The sequence below is a fragment of the Nicotiana tabacum genome, chromosome 3 (assembly GCF_000715075.1).
Source record: "Nicotiana tabacum cultivar K326 chromosome 3, ASM71507v2, whole genome shotgun sequence".
Taxonomy (NCBI): Eukaryota; Viridiplantae; Streptophyta; class Magnoliopsida; order Solanales; family Solanaceae; genus Nicotiana; species Nicotiana tabacum.
Window position 1 is genome coordinate 42,327,225 of NC_134082.1, and position 22,920 is coordinate 42,350,144.

General features: G+C 35.6%; 1 protein-coding gene across 1 annotated transcript; it reads right to left on the minus strand.

The window, feature by feature from the left end:
- Positions 1–11,233: 11,233 nt before the first annotated feature.
- LOC107816149 (tubulin beta-7 chain) lies at positions 11,234–14,559 on the minus strand. The gene is made up of 3 exons (XM_016641837.2): positions 13,924–14,559; positions 12,851–13,120; positions 11,234–12,216 (listed from the first exon to the last, which is right to left on the minus strand). The coding sequence occupies exons 1-3, from the start codon at positions 14,315–14,317 to the stop codon at positions 11,546–11,548; spliced, it is 1,335 nt and encodes a 444-aa protein (XP_016497323.1). The 5' UTR covers positions 14,318–14,559; the 3' UTR covers positions 11,234–11,545.
- Between the last annotated feature and the right edge of the window lie 8,361 nt (positions 14,560–22,920).

Below are 22,920 nucleotides of genomic sequence, written 5' to 3' on the forward strand. Positions count from 1 at the left end.
TTATCCAAAAGTTATTTTTTTTATTACGTAAAAGTCAAGTTATGCAACTTTGTGTTTCTTACCCAAAAGTCATACTTCTTTCTTTTGTTACACAAAAATTATTTTATTATGCTTTAGTTATCACAATAGCCACTTTGACCAAATTTTATAAAACTCTCACCTAAAAAGCCTATTATATTAACATTATAAATCCTCTCATTTATGCAATACCTTCTATATTATATACCCCTATATAACATATTTTTACCAAGATATTATACTTATAATTAAAATAACTTAATCATGTTTAATTTATTATTTTTATAATATATTCGTACATTTAAATTTTTTCTTAATGTTAACTTTCAAGATATATAGGTAGCATTATTAAATTAGTCAATAATATTATTGTGAACAAATCTCAAAAAAAAATCTCAAGTCAACATTCTTAACCATGCCTAATGAAATGGTTATAATTAAAGTTTATAAAATTAAAGCTCATAGATTTATTAGCCAAACCATGTTCCTTAATCGAATAAGTAAAATTCCCACATTTAACATGATGACGCATCAGATTAATACTTTCAAATAAATAATATTAACAGATAAGCTTTAAAAACTTAATATTAAACACAAGTATCTTTGTTTTTTAACTAGTCCAACTCCGGGAACCAAGATCAAGCCCGGTATCAACATAGTCAACTCTCGGTCAAATTTCTTAACCTTCAAAACCTTCAACTTTCCACTTTCGACAATTCAAGCCGAAACGATCTACGGATTTCCTAATCCAAATTCTGACATACGCCTAAGTCCAAAATCAACATACGAAGTTATCGGAACCATCAAAACTTCATTTCGGAGTCGTTTAGACAAAAGTCAACATTCTGTCAACTCTTCCAACTTAAGCTTCCAACAATTGCACTAATGTCTCAATTTACTCTGAAACATCCCCGGAACTAAACAACCACTCCGGCAAGTCATGTAACCACAAGTAGAGGCGAACCCAAGATTTGAGCGCGACGCACCACTAACCTTTTTGTGTGCAGTTCTTTAAGAAATTAATAAGTATGACAACTTATCCGCAATATATAAACAACCAGAAATTTTAAAAGAAAGAAAAAGCACTAAGCAAAGAGCGAAAGATTACTTTGCAAAATAGGGAAGCAATGTTGATAGAAGCAGTGTCGTCCGGCACTGCTTCTATTTTTCTTTTATATATATATATATATATATATATATATATATATATATATATATATATATATATATGTATGTATGTATATGCAAAAACAATATTGTTATCAGTATTTTGTTATAAAATATTTTGACAAAACTGGTCTACTAGGTTTGTAATGAAGCCTTCAATTTTGCGTAAGAGGCCAAGGTTTCGAAACCTGCAAGGTTAAAGGATATAAACTATCATCGAATCCAAAAATATAAAAGAAAAAAAAAGATTTGCTTGAACTAGGTCTCGAGCACAAGACCAGTAAGGATTAAGGAAAGCTGGAAAGGTGCTTAAACTAGCAGCTCAATCACTGTTGCCGACCAGCTTTTGTTTTTAGGGGCCCAAGTAAATTATTTAAGGGGTCCTATCGGGATATACAGTACACATAAAATCTATATATACATGATTTTTGTTGGGCCTAACGGGATCCGGTGATCCCGCATCCTCCACTATAGGTGCACCTCTGACCACAAGTGAACATAGAATAAGTAATAAATAGGCGAACAAGGCTACAATACATAAGATGACCGGCCGGGTCGTCACATCTAACTTAGCTAACGGACATTAGACTGGGTTCAGGGGCGGATTTACGTTCATGAAAGTGGTGTAATCCCACACTGATTCGCTGGATATTTTTACAAAATTATATGATGTAATAATTGTTTTAAAAAGAATAGGAGTAAAATTATAACAGGTTGAAGTTGTTGACAAACATGGGTGTCCTGGTCCGGTGGTCCCTTTGGTTTCTTGACCTACCATTGGTCCTAGGCTCAATTCTGAACAGTGCGTCAATTTTTTTTTTATTTTTTCCTAAAAAAAATTTCAAAATAAAATTAACCCCATAATCCAACTATGCAGCAAAGTCTGTTTAGTGAAGGGTTGTTAGCCTACACTTATATAACACATGCATGACATGTGATATATGTAATATTGTCCTATTTTTGTACATTATTTTGGTTTCTTTTTCGAGTTTTACACGTTACTTTGTTTCCGAACTCATAAGATTTGCAATAGTAATATATATGGTTGGAAGGGAGAGCATGGGTTCGCGTGCACCATACTCCATGTAGATTTGCCCTGCTTATAAGCTGAAATATCGTAAGTTGTAGATGACCAACTTATGGCTTTTGACTAATTTTGGCTTATAAACAACTTTAATGTTCCCAAACATATAAATAAGTTAGAAAAGAGTTACAAGCTGGCTAGTTTGACTAGCTTATAATCTTACTCGTACAACCCTCCTACTCTTGATAGGTGAAATATCTTCCTTAGTACTCCTTTGTTGAGTTTCTTCTAATTCTACAGCCATGGGGTAATTATATTTAGGGGCGGACCTAGAGCTTACAATACGAGTTCCTGGGAACCCAATAACTTTTGCGTAGACCCTGTATTTATATTAAGAAATTCACTAAATATTTGTAAATATCTAACTGTGAACCCAGTTATATATTATTGCATATTAATCTAAAATTACGATAGGAACCCATAAGCCTTAAATTCTGGATCCGCCTCCGATTATATTGCTGTTGAGAAGTGATAGTACAGAAATTTGGGATATCTTGGTCGAGATTATCCGAAAAAATAGTGGCAAATAGTTGCTTGAATTGAAGATGCTTATGGTCTTTCTGCTGGAAAAAGTAGCATTTTTAGAGTTATGATTGAATACATACCAATAGCTTCTATAAATCAGTAACTATAGGAATGGTGATATCTCGTAGGGCATATGAGCAAATTAATAATAGGGTAAATTGCTATCAAAAGCTATAGGATGCACGTGTTTTTGTAAGCTTGTCATGGAGAAGTTGAGTGCAACTATGAATCATAAGAATGGAATAAAAAATTCCTTTTATTTCCATCCAAAAAAACGAGAGCACAAGTGGGGAGCAGAGTTGCAAGAATGACTAAAAGGTGTTTCCCCAATGACTTGACTGTACCTATTTATATTGGAAGAGGGAGGGAGAATTACTTATTTCATGTGCATATATTGGAGAGGGAAATTGCTCTCACATTGTTTAAAATGTGCTACAACATGTGTCTTCATCATTATCAAACCAAAATCTATATATGTTCAAGTTAGTGGAAAGGATGCTAATTAAGTTCCTTCTTGCAGTGGAAATGGCAAGTGTATATATAGTTTCTCTTTTAGGTGTTATGTCTTTTATTTTGCCACATACTCGTTGATACAAGTGGATTTTCAATTTGAACTTGATGAGAATGTAAACACGAGTACTGGATGCTCTTATATATACTAAAAATTGGTTGCTTTGCCACCTCGTGAATCTATTGGATCGATTAATTGAAGATTTAGCAAGTGATTGGGAGAGATAATTGAGTTCTACTCATGTTTTACCAATAATAAAATATGTTCAGCTTTATCGCTCAGTTTTTCGAAGTCAAGAAAAAGCATACTAATATGGATTATCAAATTCCACTTGGTTGACTTTGGTGAAAAAGGCTACAAATGCATCTTTGCCATGAATTTGTATTTGAAGTTCTAGGATCCACCTTAGCAAGCATGCTTGGACGGAATCGTCGAGGTTCAAATGACAGCAAATTTCCATTTGTCTTTACTTTGGTTGATAGGGTTATTCGATATTTGTGTTGGTGGCAGCACCCAATAAAATAGTTGAGGTGCTTATAGGTTCATACCAGAATTACTTTTTACACACACATACAAAAAAAAAGTAAAAAAAATAAATTAAGAGTGTGCTCTGCAATCTGCATATACCTGTTTGAAGTAAAGGTGTTTATCGGGAGGACTGGGACAGGTTGAACGGAAAAAAATCAGCCCGTCCGTTATCGGACCGGGTTGGTTAATGGGCTGAGATAACGGGCTGGGGGCGGGTTGAACTTTTTCGGGTTATTTAGGGCCCATTCAGGTTCGGGCTTAACGGGTTCGGGCGAGCCGGGTTACTATAATTTTTTTTAGTTAAATTTTATTTTTCTTATTCAATGTTATTGATACTTCATTGTTTGCAAACTTTTAAGGCTTAGAATTAAACTTTGAAGTTTAAAGTTTAAAGTTTTAAATTTAAAATTAGAAAGTAAGTGGCTACAAAAAATTATTTAAAAAGACCAATAGGCAATATGTAAGGAACAAACTCCAAAGGCTTTCATTTTATATTTTTAATACTTCAAATTAATTTGCAAGTTCTTTTTTGATTTTTTTATTTTTGAACTTGCAAATTAAAAGTTTACAACAATTATAAAAAATAAGAAATAGTATATCACATATTTTGCATCATTTTTGTAAGTTCTTCCATGTCAATATGAGGTTCTTGGTTTCCGACATTGGTTGAATCGGAACCATAAACCATTATATCTCCAATTTCTTGGTCCTCTTCTTTGTCTACCTCGGCACGCCCTTGATTTCGCCGTTCTGATCTTATCCAATCTCTTAAGCACACTAGAATTTCCAAAGTGTTGCTGCCCAATGAATGACGTGTATCTCCTAACTGCTACCTTGCTTGGCTAAATGCGCTCTCTGATGCAACTGTTGAAATCGGCACATTTAGCACATCTCAAGCCATGACTGAAAGAACAGGAAATTGATTTGAGTTGTTCTTCCACCAACCCAGTGGTAGAAAATCCTTTGTGAGGGGCTCTGGTGACATAAAGCTCTAATTAATTGGCGACACTTTATTATTTTGATAGTAGGGTTTAAAATAGCACCAATTAGGTAAATATGGGGAATTGAGTAGAAATAGTTTTTAAACTTATCTAGCATAGATTCAACAACAGAAGTATATCCTTCTTTTTTCTTCAAATTATGTAGTAAAAGAAAAATTTCAGCAATATGAACTAAACCATTTGCAATAGTATGATAATAAGCTCGAGAAAACTCAAGTGTAGCCACATAAAAATTTTGTGAAAATTGTACAACATCATGAATGACATCCCAAGTTCTAGATGTTAACAAACGGCTAGGATCGGTACAATGAGAATTAGCAATTTCAGTTATAGGCATTCTATATTTATAACAACATCTTAAGTATAAATAAGTATAATTCCACCTAGTAACTATTTCTTCAGGCATGAGTCTTGGTTTTAATCCATAGTGTACACATTTTTCCTTAAATGCATTTAATCTAGCACTTCTATTATTTCCTTGAATTACACCAACAGCTCTCCTAACTAAAGTGATTTCATCTATAAATAATTCAAGGCCACTCTTCACAATCAAGTTATAAATATGACATGCACATCTAACATGAAATATTTCAGGAAGTGGTGGGTGTAGATGCAATTTTAATATTGTAATAGCAACATTGTTGTTAGAAGCATTATCAAATGACATACACAAAACGTTTTCTACAAGATTATAAAATATAGCAATTTCATGGATAGTATTACTTATAAATGCACTAGTATGACTTTGATCTTCATCATATTTAAAAGCAATAATACGTTTTTGCATACAAAGTTATCATCTATCCCATGGCATGTAACAGTCAAATAATCATTTTCATTTACAACACGACCAATATCAGAAGTAAGAGAAACTCTACAAGGAAAACTTGCGAACAAATAATGTATATATGTCTGATATTGTCCAAAAAGCCTAAAGATATCAGCTCTACAAGTACTTCTAGGAATACCTTTGAATATAGGGTTATAAATTCTTTGAATATAAGTAACAAGATAGGCTGAAGAAGCAAAACTAAAAGGTAAACAACCTAAAACAATCATTTTAGCTAATTCTTCTCGATCTTTCTTAATATTGTATTTACCAAATAACCCCCAGTACTCGGGTTAAGTTTTTGTTGCCCAGATTCCTCATCTACACCCCAATCAAGAGGGTGTTTCTCTTTCATATGCCTATGAAGTTTACCCGTTCCCCCTCCCTTACCGGGCTCATGTTTATAATGTTCGTTACAAATTTTATATTTTACATAATTTTTTTGATCTTCTAGTCTTTCAAAAAACATCCAACACTTACTTCTTAATCGTCAATTCTTCTTAATAGGGAGATGGGGCTTACTTGTGTAACGACCCGACCGGTCGTTTTGAGCTTTTGCAATTTGCTCGTCAGTTCTCGGGCGTGACCTGCCCCGTGTGATGTATTATAACTTATGTAAATCGTTGGTTTTGGTTTTTAGGGTAATCGAAATGAAATTTGGAAGAACAGTTCTCAGTTTGAAGCTTGTAATTCGAAAGGTTTGACCAAGATTTGACTTGTTTGTAGATGATCTCGGATCGGATTTTTTATGATTTGGTTAGCTCCGTTAGGTGATTTGGGACTTAGGAGCGTGACCGGAATACATTTTGGAAGTCCGTGAAAGGTTTAGGCTTGAATTGGCGAAATTGAGATTTCGACGTTTTCCAGTTGATAGGTGAGATTTTGATATAGAGGTTAGAATGGAATTATGGAAGTTGCAGTAGTTCCGTTGTGTCATTTAGGATGTGTGTGCAAAATTTCAGGTCATTCGGACGTGGTTTGGTTGGGTTTTTTATCAAAAGCGAAATTCGGAAGATTTTAGAAAGTTTGGCTTGAATCCGATGTATTTTAGGTGATTTGATGTTGTTTGAGTTGTTTCGATGATCGAAACAAGTTTGAATAAGGTATTAGAATATGTTGGTGCTTTTGGTTGAGGTCCCGGGGGCCTCAGGGTGATTTCGGATGGTTGACAGAGAAGTTTAGATTTTGTTGTAGCTGTTGAATTTGCTGCTTTTGGTATTTTCTCACCTGCTGATTGGGGACCGCAGGTGCGGCGCCGCATAAGCGGAGTTTTAGTCGCAGAAGCAGAAAAGGGATTGAGGATCAGGAACCACAGAAGCGGCTATGTGGACCGCAATTGCGGAGCCGCAGATGCGGAAGTGTGATTGCAGATGCGTAATTTCGGCTGTGCAGTGATTTTCGCAGAAGCGGGAGAGAGACCGCAAATGCGGTACCACATGTGCGTGGATTGACCGCAGATGCGGGTCCTGGTGTCATAAGTGAAATCTGCAGAAGTGGATGTTTTTCCGCAGAAGCGGAGGCGCAGATGTGCTTATTGGATCGCAGGTGTGAAAAAGCTGGGCAGAAGGTATAAAAATGCCCCTTTGCAATTTTCAGTCATTTGTTCACCATTATTGTGCGATTTTGGAGCTCCAAGCTGTGATTTCAAGAGGGGATCAAGTGTATCTACAGAGGTAAGCTACTTGGGCTTTATACCTTGTGTTTATGGTGATTATATCATTGTTTAACCATGAAAATTTGGGGAAAACTAGAGGAAGAGTTGGGAATTTATGGCTTGAAATTGGAGAATGAATTTTTAGAATTTGAGTGACCAGATGAGATTTTGGTAAATTTGATATGTATGAACTCGTGAGAGGATGAGGATTCCATTGATGTTAATTTTATTGAGTTTCGAGACGTGGGCCTGGGGGTCAGGTTTGAGCAATTTCGGGATTTAGATGTAAATTGGATATTTTCGAGTGGGTTTCGTTCCCTTTGCATATTTTAATGATTATGTACTGATTGTGGCTAGATTTGGAGCATCCGGAGGTCGATTTGTGCGGGCGAAGGCATCGCGGACTAGAGGTTGAACCGGATCGAGGTGAGTAATGATTGTAAATGATGTTCTGAGGGTTTGAAACCCCGGATTGCACATCGAAGTGCTATATTGAGGTGAGGCACACGCTTGATGACGAGCGTGGGATCGTGCATTATTGGGAATTGTGACTTGGTCCGTCCCGATTGATGATTTTACCGCATATTTTATTGAAATCTATTTGCTATCATCATTATTTAAGGTGAATGCCATATTTGGGCTTCGTGCCAACTATTTGAACCCTTCAGGGATTTTTATTGCTATTTTCTCACTGTTTTGACTTTAAACTTGTACTCAGTCATGTTATATTCTACTGTTTTCAAAACTCAACCATGTTTACTCTGCTTTAACACTTGAAATGAGATTTTAAATCATATTTTGGGCTGAGCATCATGTTTTACTGTTGCCCGAGTGGCTTATGTGATTTTTGATTGAGTAAGGTCGAGGGTCTGTGTTGTGAGGATACTTTTGGGTCGGGTTGCACGCCGCAACGGTGATACACTGATTTGATTACGAGGCTGAGGGCCTGAGATATGTACGCCACGAGGTGGGTTGTTGATATTGATATGAGGCTGAGAGCTTGTTTATGATGCCACGAGGTGGCTTGATATTGCGCTTGGGCCGTAAGGGGCCCTTTCAGGAGTCTGCACGCCCCCAGTGAGCGCGGGTACCCATTGTGATGTGAGATATAGCCCGAGGGGCTGATATTGTTCTATGTGATTGCCCGAGGGGCTGGTATTGTTCTGAGATATTGCTCGAGGGGCGGATTGTTGACACTGTGCCCGAGGAGCGAACCTTATGTGCTTATCTTTCTTATTTGCTTGTCATTTACCTATTTAATTGTATATTTGTGCCCGAGGGGCGGATTTTCTGTGCTTATCTGCATTAATTGTTTTGCATTCATTTGCGTAACTGTTGAAAAGTCATTTTCAAAGAAGTTAAATTGAGCTAAAATGTTTTTTAAGAGATTTTACAGCTTTATTGCTTTCTTACTGGTTTTGTACTGCTTCTATACATGATGTTGATGCACTTTTCGTGATTTCTTACCATTCAGACTTTAGTTATGATTATTACTCACTGAGTTGGAGTACTCACTTTACTCCTTGCACCTTGTGTGCAGATTCAGGTATTTCTAAACCCGGTAGTGGGTATTAGCTGATCGGAGGCAGAGTCATCAGAGTTTAGCAAGGTAGTTGCGGTTCCCAACACTGCTTTTCTCCCTCCTTATTTCATTAATCTGTGTTTTGCATATTTCAGACTTTTCAGTTGTATTTAGACCCTAGTAGATGCTCGTGACTTGTGACACCCCGGTGTTGGGCTGTGTTTGGATTGTATTCCACACATTATAAAATCTTTTACTTAGTCTTTGGGTTTATTGACTCATGCTTAGACTTTTTATTAATGTTTAACTGTTTAAAAATTGAATTGGGACTAGTTGGCTGGCCTTGTCTTCACGAGAGGCGTCATCACGACCAGGTCTGGGTTTAGGGTCGTGACAACTTGTTCTACCCCTAATATTTTGAGTTTGACTAGCATTACTAGGTGTAGGTGGTGGTGTTTCAAGATTATCGGGTGATTGAATATCATCTAAATCATCATCTATACCATAATTTTCTTGCATTCGCTCATAATCTACATTTAAATTTTCAGGTGAACTTCAGAAATATGTGTAAAGCTACTAGAAGGACCAACACCACCTCTTGATTTTTTGGAAGTTTTCTTACTACCACTTCTACTAGTGCACGCTTTTTTGGCTGCTCTAAGTAAATCCATTATGTAAATTAAATTAAGAAATTAAATTAATAATTCTAAATAATAAAATAAGTGTACACCAAATAAGAGAAAGAGATGTAACGAGTGTACCGGAATTCCGGATGCCGCACTAATTTTGATATCAAAAATCAAACTTCAATTGATAGACCGAAACTTGATAGTTGATACTTGATAGTACTTGATACCACACTTCACTTGAATACTTGATATTTGATAATAATAATTTTGTAATGACCAAACTAAATAATTGATGAAACTTGAAATAATAAGTAATTGAGAATTTAAGAACAATAATATCAAGAGAGAATTGAGAGAGAATTAGAGTAGTAAGAGAGTGAATTGTGAGAAAAAAATGAAGAAGAAGAAGAAGAAGAAGAAGAAGAAGAAGAAGAAGAAGAAGAAGAAGAAGAAGAAGAAGAAGGGGGCTATTTATAGGTTTTAAAAGATTAAAAATGTAAATTTTCAATTATTAGGGGTGAGAGGGCTATATTTTTAATGGGGGAGGCCGAAATGGCCATTTCTGCAAAATCTGGCCATTCCCCCACAGCCATTTCTCAATTTGACCGTTGGCAACGGTCCAAATAATTTTTTAAAAAAAATTTCTGTAACGGTAACCGGGCTAATAACGGTTGTAGCCCGGTAACAACCCGTTAACGGGTTACATGCTTAGCGGGTACGATGCACCGTTATCCAAAACATGTTCGTTCAAAACCCGCCCCCAACCAACCCGTCCCAGCCCGCACATTAAGCAACAATAACGGGCTGAACAGGGCTGACCCGGGTTGGAAACGGTCAGCCCGGCCCGATTAACACCTATACTTTGAAGTCCCCTCACTACTTTCTCTATTTCCCTTTTCTTATATGTTGGTGTGTTTAATTTAAGTCAACCCATTCTTATGTAACTTATATGCTTTATCATCTATTTCTCTTGACTCTGGATTCTAGGTTGGGAGGTCACACGAAACATTTAGATTTTTATTCTTTCATCAATATATGCCCAAATTCATCTATAAGCATTAGAAAGACTTAAACCAATTGTTTGTGGAAAATAGTGACGTTGATGTGACTGAGAATTTCTGAAAGGAAAATTTCAAAGTGCAGGAAAATATCCAAGTGCTTGTTGGGTTTATTTAAGTTAAATTATCCAGTTTATTTAAGCAAAAATCCCGTGGATTTACTAGTTAATACTCATCTGAAAGGTATATAAAGAGAATAGATTTTTTCGGCAACAGGGATTTTCTACCCTTCTGACATTCAAGGACGATTACCTAACATTATGGATCTGTTTGGAAAGCCACTTGGTAATTGGAATTGGTGTAATTATTAGGATAGTAATTAGATAGCCTAATAATTACACAATATAGTAATTACGACAACCTGTTTGTAAAACCGGTATAGCTTATCCTATTATAATATATAAGTTACCATTTTTATCTGGTTACAAATTAACGTTTATCCTAATATTTACCTCCAATTACCTTATTATCTGATGCGCAAGTCACGTTTTTCATTTTTTGTTTTGTTTTGTAGACATGACAATGGCAAAGTTGAATCGCAGAAAGGAAACGTTGCTTTGGTCTTTGGTCTTTATTTTGTTGCATGCATGACGTTATCTTTTTCCCCACGCTGAAGAAACCAATTAATTCAGCAAAGGTGCTAACCAAACGCATTATCCAGAAAGTAAAGGAACCACAAATGAAATTAAGGATAAGAGTAAAATGGGTTTTTGTACCAAACACTACCTATATATTTCTCCATCTCATCAAGGTAAAGTTGAACAAAATTTATGAAACAAAGAAGTGTATATATACCATATTGCTTTCTTTACAATCAAGAACATTTGACAAACACTCATACTTCACACTTCGCACTGACTGAACCATAATCACAAATCAATGTAAATAAACACCGATAAGTAGATCACAGCGATTAATGGTCAATCTACTTAGTCCATCACACAGATGAAAAGCCACGCATCCATCAGAAAGCCAAAAAATCGCAAGCTTTAGACAAACTGAAGGAACTCAAAGATACCTTAGGCGGCAACGTCCTCTTCTTCCTCTTCGTATTCCTCGTCATCAGCGGTTGCATCCTGGTATTGCTGGTACTCGGCCACGAGGTCATTCATGTTACTCTCAGCCTCGGTGAATTCCATCTCGTCCATTCCTTCACCGGTGTACCAATGCAAGAAAGCCTTGCGCCTAAACATTGCTGTGAACTGCTCGCTCACCCGCCTGAACATCTCCTGAATAGCCGTTGAATTTCCAATAAAGGTTGAAGCCATCTTCAGACCCTTGGGTGGGATATCGCATACACTGGATTTGACATTGTTGGGAATCCACTCGACAAAGTATGATGAATTCTTGTTTTGGACGTTAAGCATCTGCTCATCAACCTCCTTAGTACTCATCTTACCACGGAACATGGCAGAGGCAGTTAGATAACGACCATGACGAGGGTCGGCAGCACACATCATGTTCTTGGCATCCCACATTTGCTGTGTTAGTTCAGGGACTGTGAGCGCGCGATACTGCTGGGAGCCTCTAGAGGTCAGTGGAGCAAACCCAACCATAAAGAAGTGGAGACGCGGGAACGGAATAAGGTTAACAGCAAGTTTCCGTAGGTCAGAATTTAACTGTCCAGGGAACCGAAGGCAGCATGTGACACCACTCATGGTGGCAGAAATAAGATGGTTAAGATCACCAACTGCGGCATGGTAGAATGAAGTTAATTCATTAAATTGGATCATTTGTTCAGCAAAAATGGTGCAAGAAAGAAATAAGCATCAAAGAAAACCAATTGTGTACAATAAGAACACCTATCTTTTTTGCATCAACGACAGTAGGCTAGTGGACAATGCAATGGGAAAGGCCTGACGAGATGAGGGTTCAAATTCCAATAGAGAAAAAAAAAACACTGGGTGTTCTTCTCATCCACAAAGCCTTAGCGGGCAGAGTTACAAGTTACATGTGCTAGTGGGATGTATCAAGCACCCAGTCCCCCACCCCCCCACCCCCCCACCCCCCCAAAAAAACAAGTTAGCATCTTATCATGTGCTTGTTCCCAGGTGCCTTTAAATGCCAAAGTTTCCTTTGGGAGAGGGCACTAAATTCTCAAGTCCACCACAAAATTAGTGATTCACAAGTAAATACATAAGGAGTTAACCTGCAGCTATAATTATTTAATCACGTATACCTACCTACAGAAAAAGGAGATGTGCGACAAGTGAAGTTCACATGTTAGAAATAAGAGGTGGAAAATTTTATCTGATATGTCTAATTCCTATCTGGTTCTCAATTCAGCAGAAAAAGTAGCAGCCAACACACGTCATCAGACTTACATGTGGGAGTTGAAAGCTTCAATGTACGGAAACAAATATCATAAAGCGCCTCATTGTCCAAAACCATGCATTCGTCTGCATTTTCTACGAGCTGATGAACGGAAAGGGTTGCATTGTATGGCTCAACAACTGTATCAGATACTTTAGGAGAAGGAAAGACCGAGAATGTCAACATCATTCGGTCTGGATACTCCTCTCTGATCTTGGAAATGAGAAGGGTGCCCATACCAGATCCTGTTCCTCCACCCAAAGAATGACATACTTGGAATCCTGCACGTCAAAGTAGATATATATATGTGTGAACCATATATACAATCAACGAGCTCAACTGAACCATTATCTCTTACACAAAGCATATATATATATATATATGTGTGAAAATCATTAAAATACAAATAAATATTAAAATCTGAACCCATAATTGCAAAATTTTGGGTTTAGCGGTGAGGAACATAAAAATTGAGCCACTCAAAGTTTAACTCCATATCTGCCTGTAACCATTAGCACAACATGACAGGGAAATTATATAAAGAAATGAACTTATAAACACCAAAAGAAGGCAAATGAGTGACCTCAAAATCAACAATAAAAATACTAGATCAAACAGAATCATATCAACCCCATATTTCAATCCCAACTTCCTCCAAACTCAAATCAAAATCTTTGTATTTCCAAAATTCAACACGTAAAAAATGTAACAAATTTCAGATAACATATCAATGGTATCAATGAAAATTCTAACATATTTATCGATCAATCAACATACCCAAAAACCATTCGATACTTCCAGCAAAAACCCAAAAATTAAATTGCACAAATTACTAAATTTAACGGTTAATCCCAAATTTATTGAGGTCGGGTATATGCATCCTCAGTATTCATTTCAATCTATATAGGGCTCGTTTTTGTTGAAACATGGAACAATCTTATCTAAAAGTTTAAGTCGTTATCAAAATCACACTTATATTTACTTAATTATATCTTCTAACAGTTTTATCAACCCTTCGTCTCTATCCAGCTTATCAACACAAAAAACAAAAAAGCAAAAAAAAAAAAAATTAAAAACAAACAACCTTGCAAACAATCACAATTCTCAGCCTCTTTCCGGACAACATCAAGAACAGCATCAATCAACTCAGCTCCTTCCGTATAATGTCCTTTAGCCCAATTATTACCAGCACCCGATTGACCAAAAACAAAGTTATCGGGCCGAAAGATCTGACCAAACGGGCCGGACCGTACAGAATCCATAGTACCAGGTTCAAGGTCCATTAAAACAGCACGTGGAACATAACGGCCGCCACTTGCTTCGTTATAATAAACGTTGATTCGTTCTAGCTGAAGATCGGAGTCGCCGTTGTATCTTCCTGTTTGGTCAATGCCATGTTCATCACATATTACTTCCCAGAATTTGGCACCTATTTGGTTGCCACATTGACCACCTTGTATATGTAGGATTTCTCTCATTTCTATTGTATTGGGATTTGAGGAATTCTTTTACGATGTTTTGTTTGTGAATGAAGAATTTGTTTTTAGTGGATTTGAATAAAGAGTGGAAATTGGGGTATGGTGGAGGGAGCAATAATGTGGGTGGAAACGGAATTATTGATAATTTATACTTGTCGGAACTCGAAAGTGGGTTTAATTTATTGGTAAAAGAAAAAGAAAAAAAGAAGGGGTTTAAAAAATTCCTATTTTTAAAAGCCATAAATTTTGAGAAATCTCTAGAAGTCCTTTTCAACTTTGTGATTATTCTTTTGCCACCTTTCTATACATCATTTCGCCGAATAAATTCCTTGGATAATCACCCAACTTATAAAAATATCCTATCAAAGTCATATGCCTTTTAAGACTTTAAATTGTTAAATATTCATAACTTATATAATTTTTAAATATGTAAATTTTAATTTACAAATATTAAATATTTTATGTCCGAATTAACGATCGAAATTGAAATGTTTGACTATCGAAATCCGAAAAACATTAAATAAGTTGGGATATAAGAAGTAGTAATTACATAAAAGATACAAAAGAAATAAATTAATCCAGAAGTACAACTTAAATATTTATTTTCAAGCTAGATTTTGATGTCTAACAATTGAATCAAAGTTATATTTTGGAAATAGAAAATAATTTGAAGCATAGTTTTCACAAAAATTTTAAAAAGTTCTTCTATGATTTTTTGTCAAGAATAATTTAGAGACAAAAATTGCTTTTATCTCGTGGGGAGCATGAATATTATGTAAAAGTATGTGATGGAGAGTTTCTCATGGAGGACCGATCAATGGTTTTAGTAATCCATATTTGTCTAAGTTCAACAGATTATTTTTTTAATGGACGTGTTCCCAATATTCGATTTAAAGGAGGCTGATTTTGTAGATATACCTTTAAACTTTTTGTCTATTCTATCTTTTCCTTTGTACAGTTTAGTGTTTAGTAAAACTTAGTTGGCGTTTGGATATAAGAATTATAAAATTTAAAAATAAAAAGTAAATTTTTTTTATGTGAAAATGGTATTTGAAAATTAGAGTTGTGTTTGGACATGAATATAATTTTGGGTTATTTTTGAAGTTTTGTGACTGATCTGAGTGAAAATTTTGAAAAATAATTTTTTGGAGTTTTTTCAAATTTTTAAAAAATGTCAAAATTCATCTTAAAGTAAAAATTAGAAATTTTATGGCCAGACATTGATTTCGAAAAAAATAAAATAAAAATTCAAAAAGAAAAGTAAAAAGATAAGGGCTCTTAGTAAGTTAAAATTGTGTAAAAGATAAATTCGGCAATATAATTTTTCGAGTTTTTGGCAAAAATCATCCTTAAATTATAGCTCAAAGCAAGAGTACATTCTTGTCTTATCCTAGTAAACAAAAATCATCATTATACTAAGAATCATCCTTCCGTTAAATTTTATCACAAAAAACTAACAGCATTATCAAAAAATCATGTCCATCACGTGTCTTTTCTCCTCAATTTTTCAATATTGTCCCGCCTACCCAATCGTCTTCCACCTTTGCCAAAAAGGACTAAGACTTCAAAACTAGAAGTTTCTTTCCATATGAACTTCACACCCAACTATGGTATGATAGTTGGAACTCTATGATCTCATACTATAATATTTCTTGCTACCTTCCTTTTGGAGAGGAAAGTGCAAAGCCTTTAAAAACAGTGGAAGAGTTTTGACTTTCTAAGCAGCAACATGTATTTCACTGCACGTACGGTAGATTTTGATATTATATCTTTAATTTGAGGTGATGATGCAAGGTTTGTTTTTAAAATGTGACTCCAACTTCGGTTTAGCTCAACTATTGTGAAACCACTCACTCCGACAAATGGAAGAGAACTAATCTAGTTTCAGACTTTCAGGTTCTTGATTTAGAGCTAGAACCTTTTAATTTTTCTCATTTATAGGTAGACTAATAAAACTGACACAAAGAGAATCGGCACCCTCATCAAAGCTCGGCACAAATATAAGATTTTACATGATCATAATGCACTTCCACCTCAAGGTCGTGCCAATCTCTTGTTATCATCTGCTTGTTATAAGAAAACAACTTAAGGAGAAGTTATTTCAGTGTAGGCCATTTTTGTTCATTAAATAGCAACAACTTTAAAGAAGAAATAAGCAGTACCTAGTTCATCCTACTAGAAGAAGAAGAAGAAGAAGAAGAAGAAGAAGAAGAAAGGGAGGAAACAAAAATTAAGAAGGAAAAAGAAGACGGTCAGCACGTTCTTGGAAAAGTCGATTGGGCAGGAGGGACAATGTTAGAAAATTGAGAGGAAAAGGCACGTGATGGACATGGCCTTTTGAACGATGCTGCTAGTTTTTGTGATAAAATTTAACGGAAAGATGATTCTTGCAACATTTTAAATAGTATAAGAATGGTTTTTGTTTACTAGGATAAGATAAGAATGTACTCTTGATTTGAGTCATAGTTTAAGGATGATTTTTGCCAAAAACTCTAATTTTTCAAACCTTGTTCAGTCCAAAAAAGATGAAAGGTCTCAAGACTGCTACAATTCTTTTCCTACATCTTTTTGGATATTTTGTCGTTACGAAAATGAAAAGTTTAAACTAAGATATTTATTTAGCAGAGTATGATGTTGACTACTCACCAATAAAATGTATTGTAGATTAAGAGGTGGGGCGCCCTATGTCTCTATAATTTTTGAAAAATAAGTCATGTCACTTTGTTTTATAATTAGAATAATGTTACAATCTTTCAGTGTGATAATATTTGTTGTTTTCTGAATGTTAAATCTTATCATGATTTTGTCACACTGTTACAATTAGTGGTGGTAAAATGGTTCCGAAAAACTGATAACCACTCATATTATTTATTAAAAATAGGTTGGATAATGAACTTTTTTAAAATGGGTTAAATATTGATAAAAACCATATTATTTATTTAGAAAATTGATAACCAATGGTTAACCAATGAGTTTAACTTTTATATTGTAAAGCCTCAACTTGGGGGTTCCTCAAGTTAGGAGACTACGAATTCTCCCAAAAGTGATCATATGCAAGAAGTTATGGATAATATGGTTACCCATATTATCCGTCGGTTAACCCATTTTTATCCGTATTAAATATGGATCGGGTCAGATAATTTATCCATTTTTTTATTACTCATTTTTTACTCGAACCATATTCGACCTGACCCGTCCATTTGCCTCTCCTAGTTACAACTACCTATTCTGTTACGTGGGATATTGCAAAACGTCGAATGTACAGTCAAACATCTTTATAACAGAACCCTTATATAACAGGCATTCACTCTAAAAGCCAAGTGTTCCTTAGAACCTATTTTTTAAGTTATATTTTGTCTCTCTGTAATAGTTTTTTACCGATAACGGCAACAACCATATTTATAGTAGAACGCTCTTTGTAAAATTATACTATAACAACTATATAGAATCTTTAAGATTACTAATAACAATTCTAAAAATATGTACACAATCTTTTCCACGGAACAAAATTTTTATCTTGCATAAGACACAAGATTTGAAGATCTGCACATGATATATTTTTCATTGTATACTTTTTTGCTGAACATTTGGACACGAATATTTGTCAATTCAAGTATTATATCGGTAGTAAGAGAAGAAAATTGTAAGGTCATCACTTGTTTTAGAAATAAATTCTGCGTTTCGAGTCCTCAAAAACCTCTTTCTGTCTCACCTCAATTTCCGTGCACAGTTCAGGTGCGTAGCCGGAAAGCCATTATGTGAATTTTTATGAAAATGATGAATTTTGCCTTTAAAATGAATTTAAGTTGACTACGGACAATTTTTTGGGTAAACGGACCCGGACCAGTGATTTGATGGTCCTAGAGGGTCCGAAGGAAAATATGGGACTTGGGCGTATGCCCGGAATCGAATTCCGAGGTTCCAAGCCCGAGAAATAAATTTTTTGAAGAAAATTATTTTCTGGAATATTTATGAGTTTTTGGAAATGAAATATGTTTGAAATTTGATGGTATCGGGCCCGTATTCTGGTTTCGGAGCCCAGTACAGGTCTTATATGCGATTTAAGTTGAGTTTGTGAAGATTGGTGAGAAACGAACTAGAAATGACGAGGATCGGACCTTATTTCTTAAGTAATTTCATGATTTTGATGCTAAATTCATAGCTGTTGATGTTATTTTGGTGATTTGAATGCACGAGCAAGTCCGTATGATGTTTTTAGGTTGGTATGCATGTTTGGTTTAGAGCCCCGAGGGCTCGGGTGAGTTTTGGATAGGTCACGAAGTGGAATTTGGACTTAGGATGTTGTAGATTTTAGCTGGTATATTGCAGGCCTGCAGGCTTCGCATTTGCGAAACCTGGCTCGCAAATGCGAGATTTATGTCACAAATGCGAAAGAGCCCAGGCCAGCATTACCTCGCAAATGCGAGGTACTCATCGCAAATGTGATGCCTCCAGTTGTAGCCAGTCGTCGCAAATGCGACACATTTATCGCAAAAAGCGACTTCGCAAATGCGAAAGTCCCTTCGCAAATGCGAGAGTAGCAGACTTCTGGGTTCGCAATTGCGAACCTTAGTCGCAATTACGATACCTGCAACCTGTAAATTCATAACTTAGACGCATTTCAATCATTTTTCACACTCTTTCAAAACGAAAACACTCTTGGGCGATTTTTCAAAGACAACTTCTCTTCCAAATCGATTGTAAGTCATTTCTAACTTGTTTTCTTTAATCTTTAACATCTTTTCATATGATTTCAACTTAAAATCAATGAATTCATGGGGGAAATTGGGTGTTTTGGGTAGAACCTAGGTTTTTCAAATTTTGGGGATTTGGACCTCAATTTGAGGTCCGATTTCAAAACAAATTATATATTTAAGTTCGTGGGGGAATGGGTAACCGAGTTTTGGTTTGAACCTCGGGTTTTGACCATGTAGGCCCAAGGGCGATTTTTGACTTTTTGGGAAAAACCTTAGAAAACTTATTTCCATGCATTAGAATTAATTCATTTAGCATCTGATGTAATTAAGTAACTTGTGGTTAGATACGAGCAAATTGGTGGTGGAATCAAGAGGTAAAGCGATAGTGGAGACTTGAATTGTGTTCGTGACATCGAGGTAAATGTTTGGTCTAACCTTAGCTTGAGAGATTAGGAGTTGAGCCCTATTTGCTATGTGTTATTTATTGAGTATGACGTATAGGTATGGTGACGAGTATCTATACGTTGGTGTCAAGCATGCCCGTGAGTCTTATATTGTATTTATTATGACTCCGTTTGTATCATTCATGCCTTTTATGATGGTTTCTATTGTTGAGTAAAGTTTGTGGAAGTAGTAGTGCCATTTGAATATTGGAGAGCGTTGGCTCAAGTTGTAAAATGAATTGTGAAAGTATAAATGGCAATTGAACCTTACAGAGCATTGGCACAAGTTGTGAAGTGAGTTGTGAAGTAAATGTGAAAAAGAAAAGAGAAGAGGACTATTATATTGTTCTCTTGCCGGGATTTTATTGTGATTTCATTTATTTCCTTGACCTTATTTCTTGTGATTATTGTTTTGGTAAGAAAGTTAAAGCACGAAGGGTGATGTCGTGCACTTGTCCCTGATTTTTCCTGAATCTTGCTGATAGTTGAGTTATGTTGCCCTTTACGTTATTTACTGATTTCCTATTGTTACTTGATTTTATTATGATGTTATTGATTCCCTTGTCGGGATATTGTTGTTCCCTTATTGTTCTCTTGTCGGGGCTCCTTTGTGATTTGGTGTTGAATTATATATTGGGATCGGGTTGCACGCCGCAACAATATTATATTTGGATCGGGTTGCACGCCGCAACAATATTATATTTGGATCGGGTTGCAAGCAGCAACAATATTATATTTAGATCGTGTTGCACGCCGGAACAATATTATGATTGAATCGATATTATATTTGGATCGGGTTGCACGTCACAACGATATTATGATTGGATCGGGTTGTATGCCGCAACAGTGTTTTATGATTTGGATTGGGTTGCGCGCCGCAACAATAAAGGATAAAAGTGGATTTTGATTTGTTACTGTTTCCTTATTCTTTCTGTTGCGAATTTTAAATTTTTCTTTACGCTTTTCTCCTGAATTACTGTTGGTAAATGGTATCCCCCACAGCATGTCCCATTCCCATCTTTAACTGCTAGTTTCCTTTATTATTACTTGTCATATATATGCTTTAATTGTACAGGTTTAGTTGGTAATCTTGTCCTAGCCTCGTCACTACTTCGTCGAGGTTAGGCTAGGCACTTACCAGCACATGGCATCGGTTGTGCTGATACTACACTCGGCATTGTATCCAGATCCCAATGCTATAGCTTTTGGACCGCAATGAGACTGCTGCCTTCAGTCCAACAGGCGACCCGAGGTAGTCCTGCAGGTGTCTGCAGGCCTTGGCGTCTCCTTTCATCTTGTTTCATTTACGTATTTCAGAAACAATGTATTATTTACTTTTCAGACTTTGTTTGTAGTATTCCTAGACCGTCTGTGAAGTTGTGACACCAGTTCTAGGTAGTTCTTGTTTAAGAAATCGTATTGAAATTATTTAAATGGTTTAATTATTTCTTCTGCTTGTTTAATTTCCGCTGTTTATAAACTGTTGATTCACATTTATTAAAGAATTAAAATGGGAAAAAGGTAATTTGTCCAAATGGTTGGCTTGCCTAACTTTCATTAGTAGGCGCCATCACGACTCCCGAGGGTGGGAAATCTGGGTCGTGACAAAAATCTACAAAAACAGCTACAATTAAAACTTTCTTCCCTCAATCCGGAAAGAATTTATTTTTCTAGTTGCATTAAAATGTGTGCCTTAGAGTTTAAATCTTTGTACGTTTAATTAATTAATTTATTAATAATGTATTAACTTTCTTCAATATATACCTAGTGAAATATGCTTATCTTCTGAGATTTTAAATTTGAAGAATTTTCTTATCTTTTATATGTAACATTAAAAAAATATAATAACTGATTTTTGGATAAGTTTTATTTATAACAACCAAAAATTATTTAAACGTCAAATGCTATTATAGGTGTATAACAACCATTCGCTATAAAAATCAAAAAATCTCGGAACAAATGACGTTGTTATAGAGAGGTTTGACTGTTCTATGAAATGTCGGCCAAACGATGCTGGAAGCAATTAATAAAATTAGTAATTGTGAGATTTCAAGGCAAGATAGTTTCTTAAGTTTAAATTAAATTTTAATAATCTTGATATTAGAGTGCAATCAACAAATTTCTCCTATAATTAAATAATTAATTAATCCAACAAATGCAAATTATTATCAACAACGCAACATTTAACGCTCATTCATTGCGTCACTTGTTGGGATTTAAAAAGGCTGTAGTTCCTCCATTTTTGTTTTCATTGTTTGTGCTTGAAGAATGTTTTGAATAAGGGTGTATTGTGGGCCTGGCCTAGCCCGGGCCCGCGGGCCAAACGGGCCGGCCTCTTAGTGGTGCAAAAGCCCATAGCGGGTTGGTCCTGACCAAATAGCCAGTGAGTCCGGGACCAACAGTCGGGCCTGGGCCGGTTCAACTGGGCCAAACGGGCCCCAACGGCTATTTTTAAAATAAAAAAATTTAAAAAATGGCCAACAGTCAGATTTTTAAAATCTAGCCGTTGGCCTTCAATTTCCAACCGTTTGAGACTTAAAAAATAGTCATTTAGCCCCCAAACTTTGTTTTAACCTCAAACTTCTTATAATTACATTTTTCCCAATTCTCAACTATAAATACCCCCTCATTCTTTCATTTTTACGCACAAATTCATCAATTTCTCTCTAATTTTCTTCTATAATTGCTTACTTTATTATTGCAATTTTGTAAAAATTATGAAATTGGTGAATTGAAGTATTCAAGTCTTCAATGATATTCAATTTTCAAGAAGTTGTTCGTCAATTCGATAAACTCATTCCAACTCTTAAGTTTTATTATTATAGTTTTGTTTGTTTTATTTAGTATAATTATAATTAATATGGACTTTTCTTTGAAAAAAAATATTTGGTGGTAAGGGTAAGGGAAAATCTAAAATTGGTGAATCTAGTCGCCAAGCTACTACTCTTCCCCCGGCTCCCCGACCCAGACCTTTACCCGTCCTCCTCCACCTGTTATTCTTGATAGTGATAACCCTTGTTTTCAATCTTCCGATAGTCAATTTTGTCATGATGTTGCACCAAGTCAACAATTAAATGAAGAAGTTATGAATGTTCTTTATCCTAATCAAACTATCTTTGAAAATGATGATTTAGATGAAACGCAACCGGATTTAGATGATACACCTACTAGTACTGTTAATAACCCAACTGATGCCCCGCCTGACCCTCCTGTAGTAACCTCTACTTTTAATAGAAAACCTTCTAAACGGCCCGAAACATCTCTTGTTTGGCACTTTTTTACTCAATTAAGAGAACAAAATAAGGCTAAGTGTAAAACTTGTGGGTCTTTGTTGGTTCATAAATTTACTAGAGACCGTAGCGGTACGGGTAGTTTGACTAGACACATATTGAAACACCTTAGAGATAAATTTAGATATTTACAAATAAAAGATGCGCAAGAGGGGACAAGTGTAGGTACTACG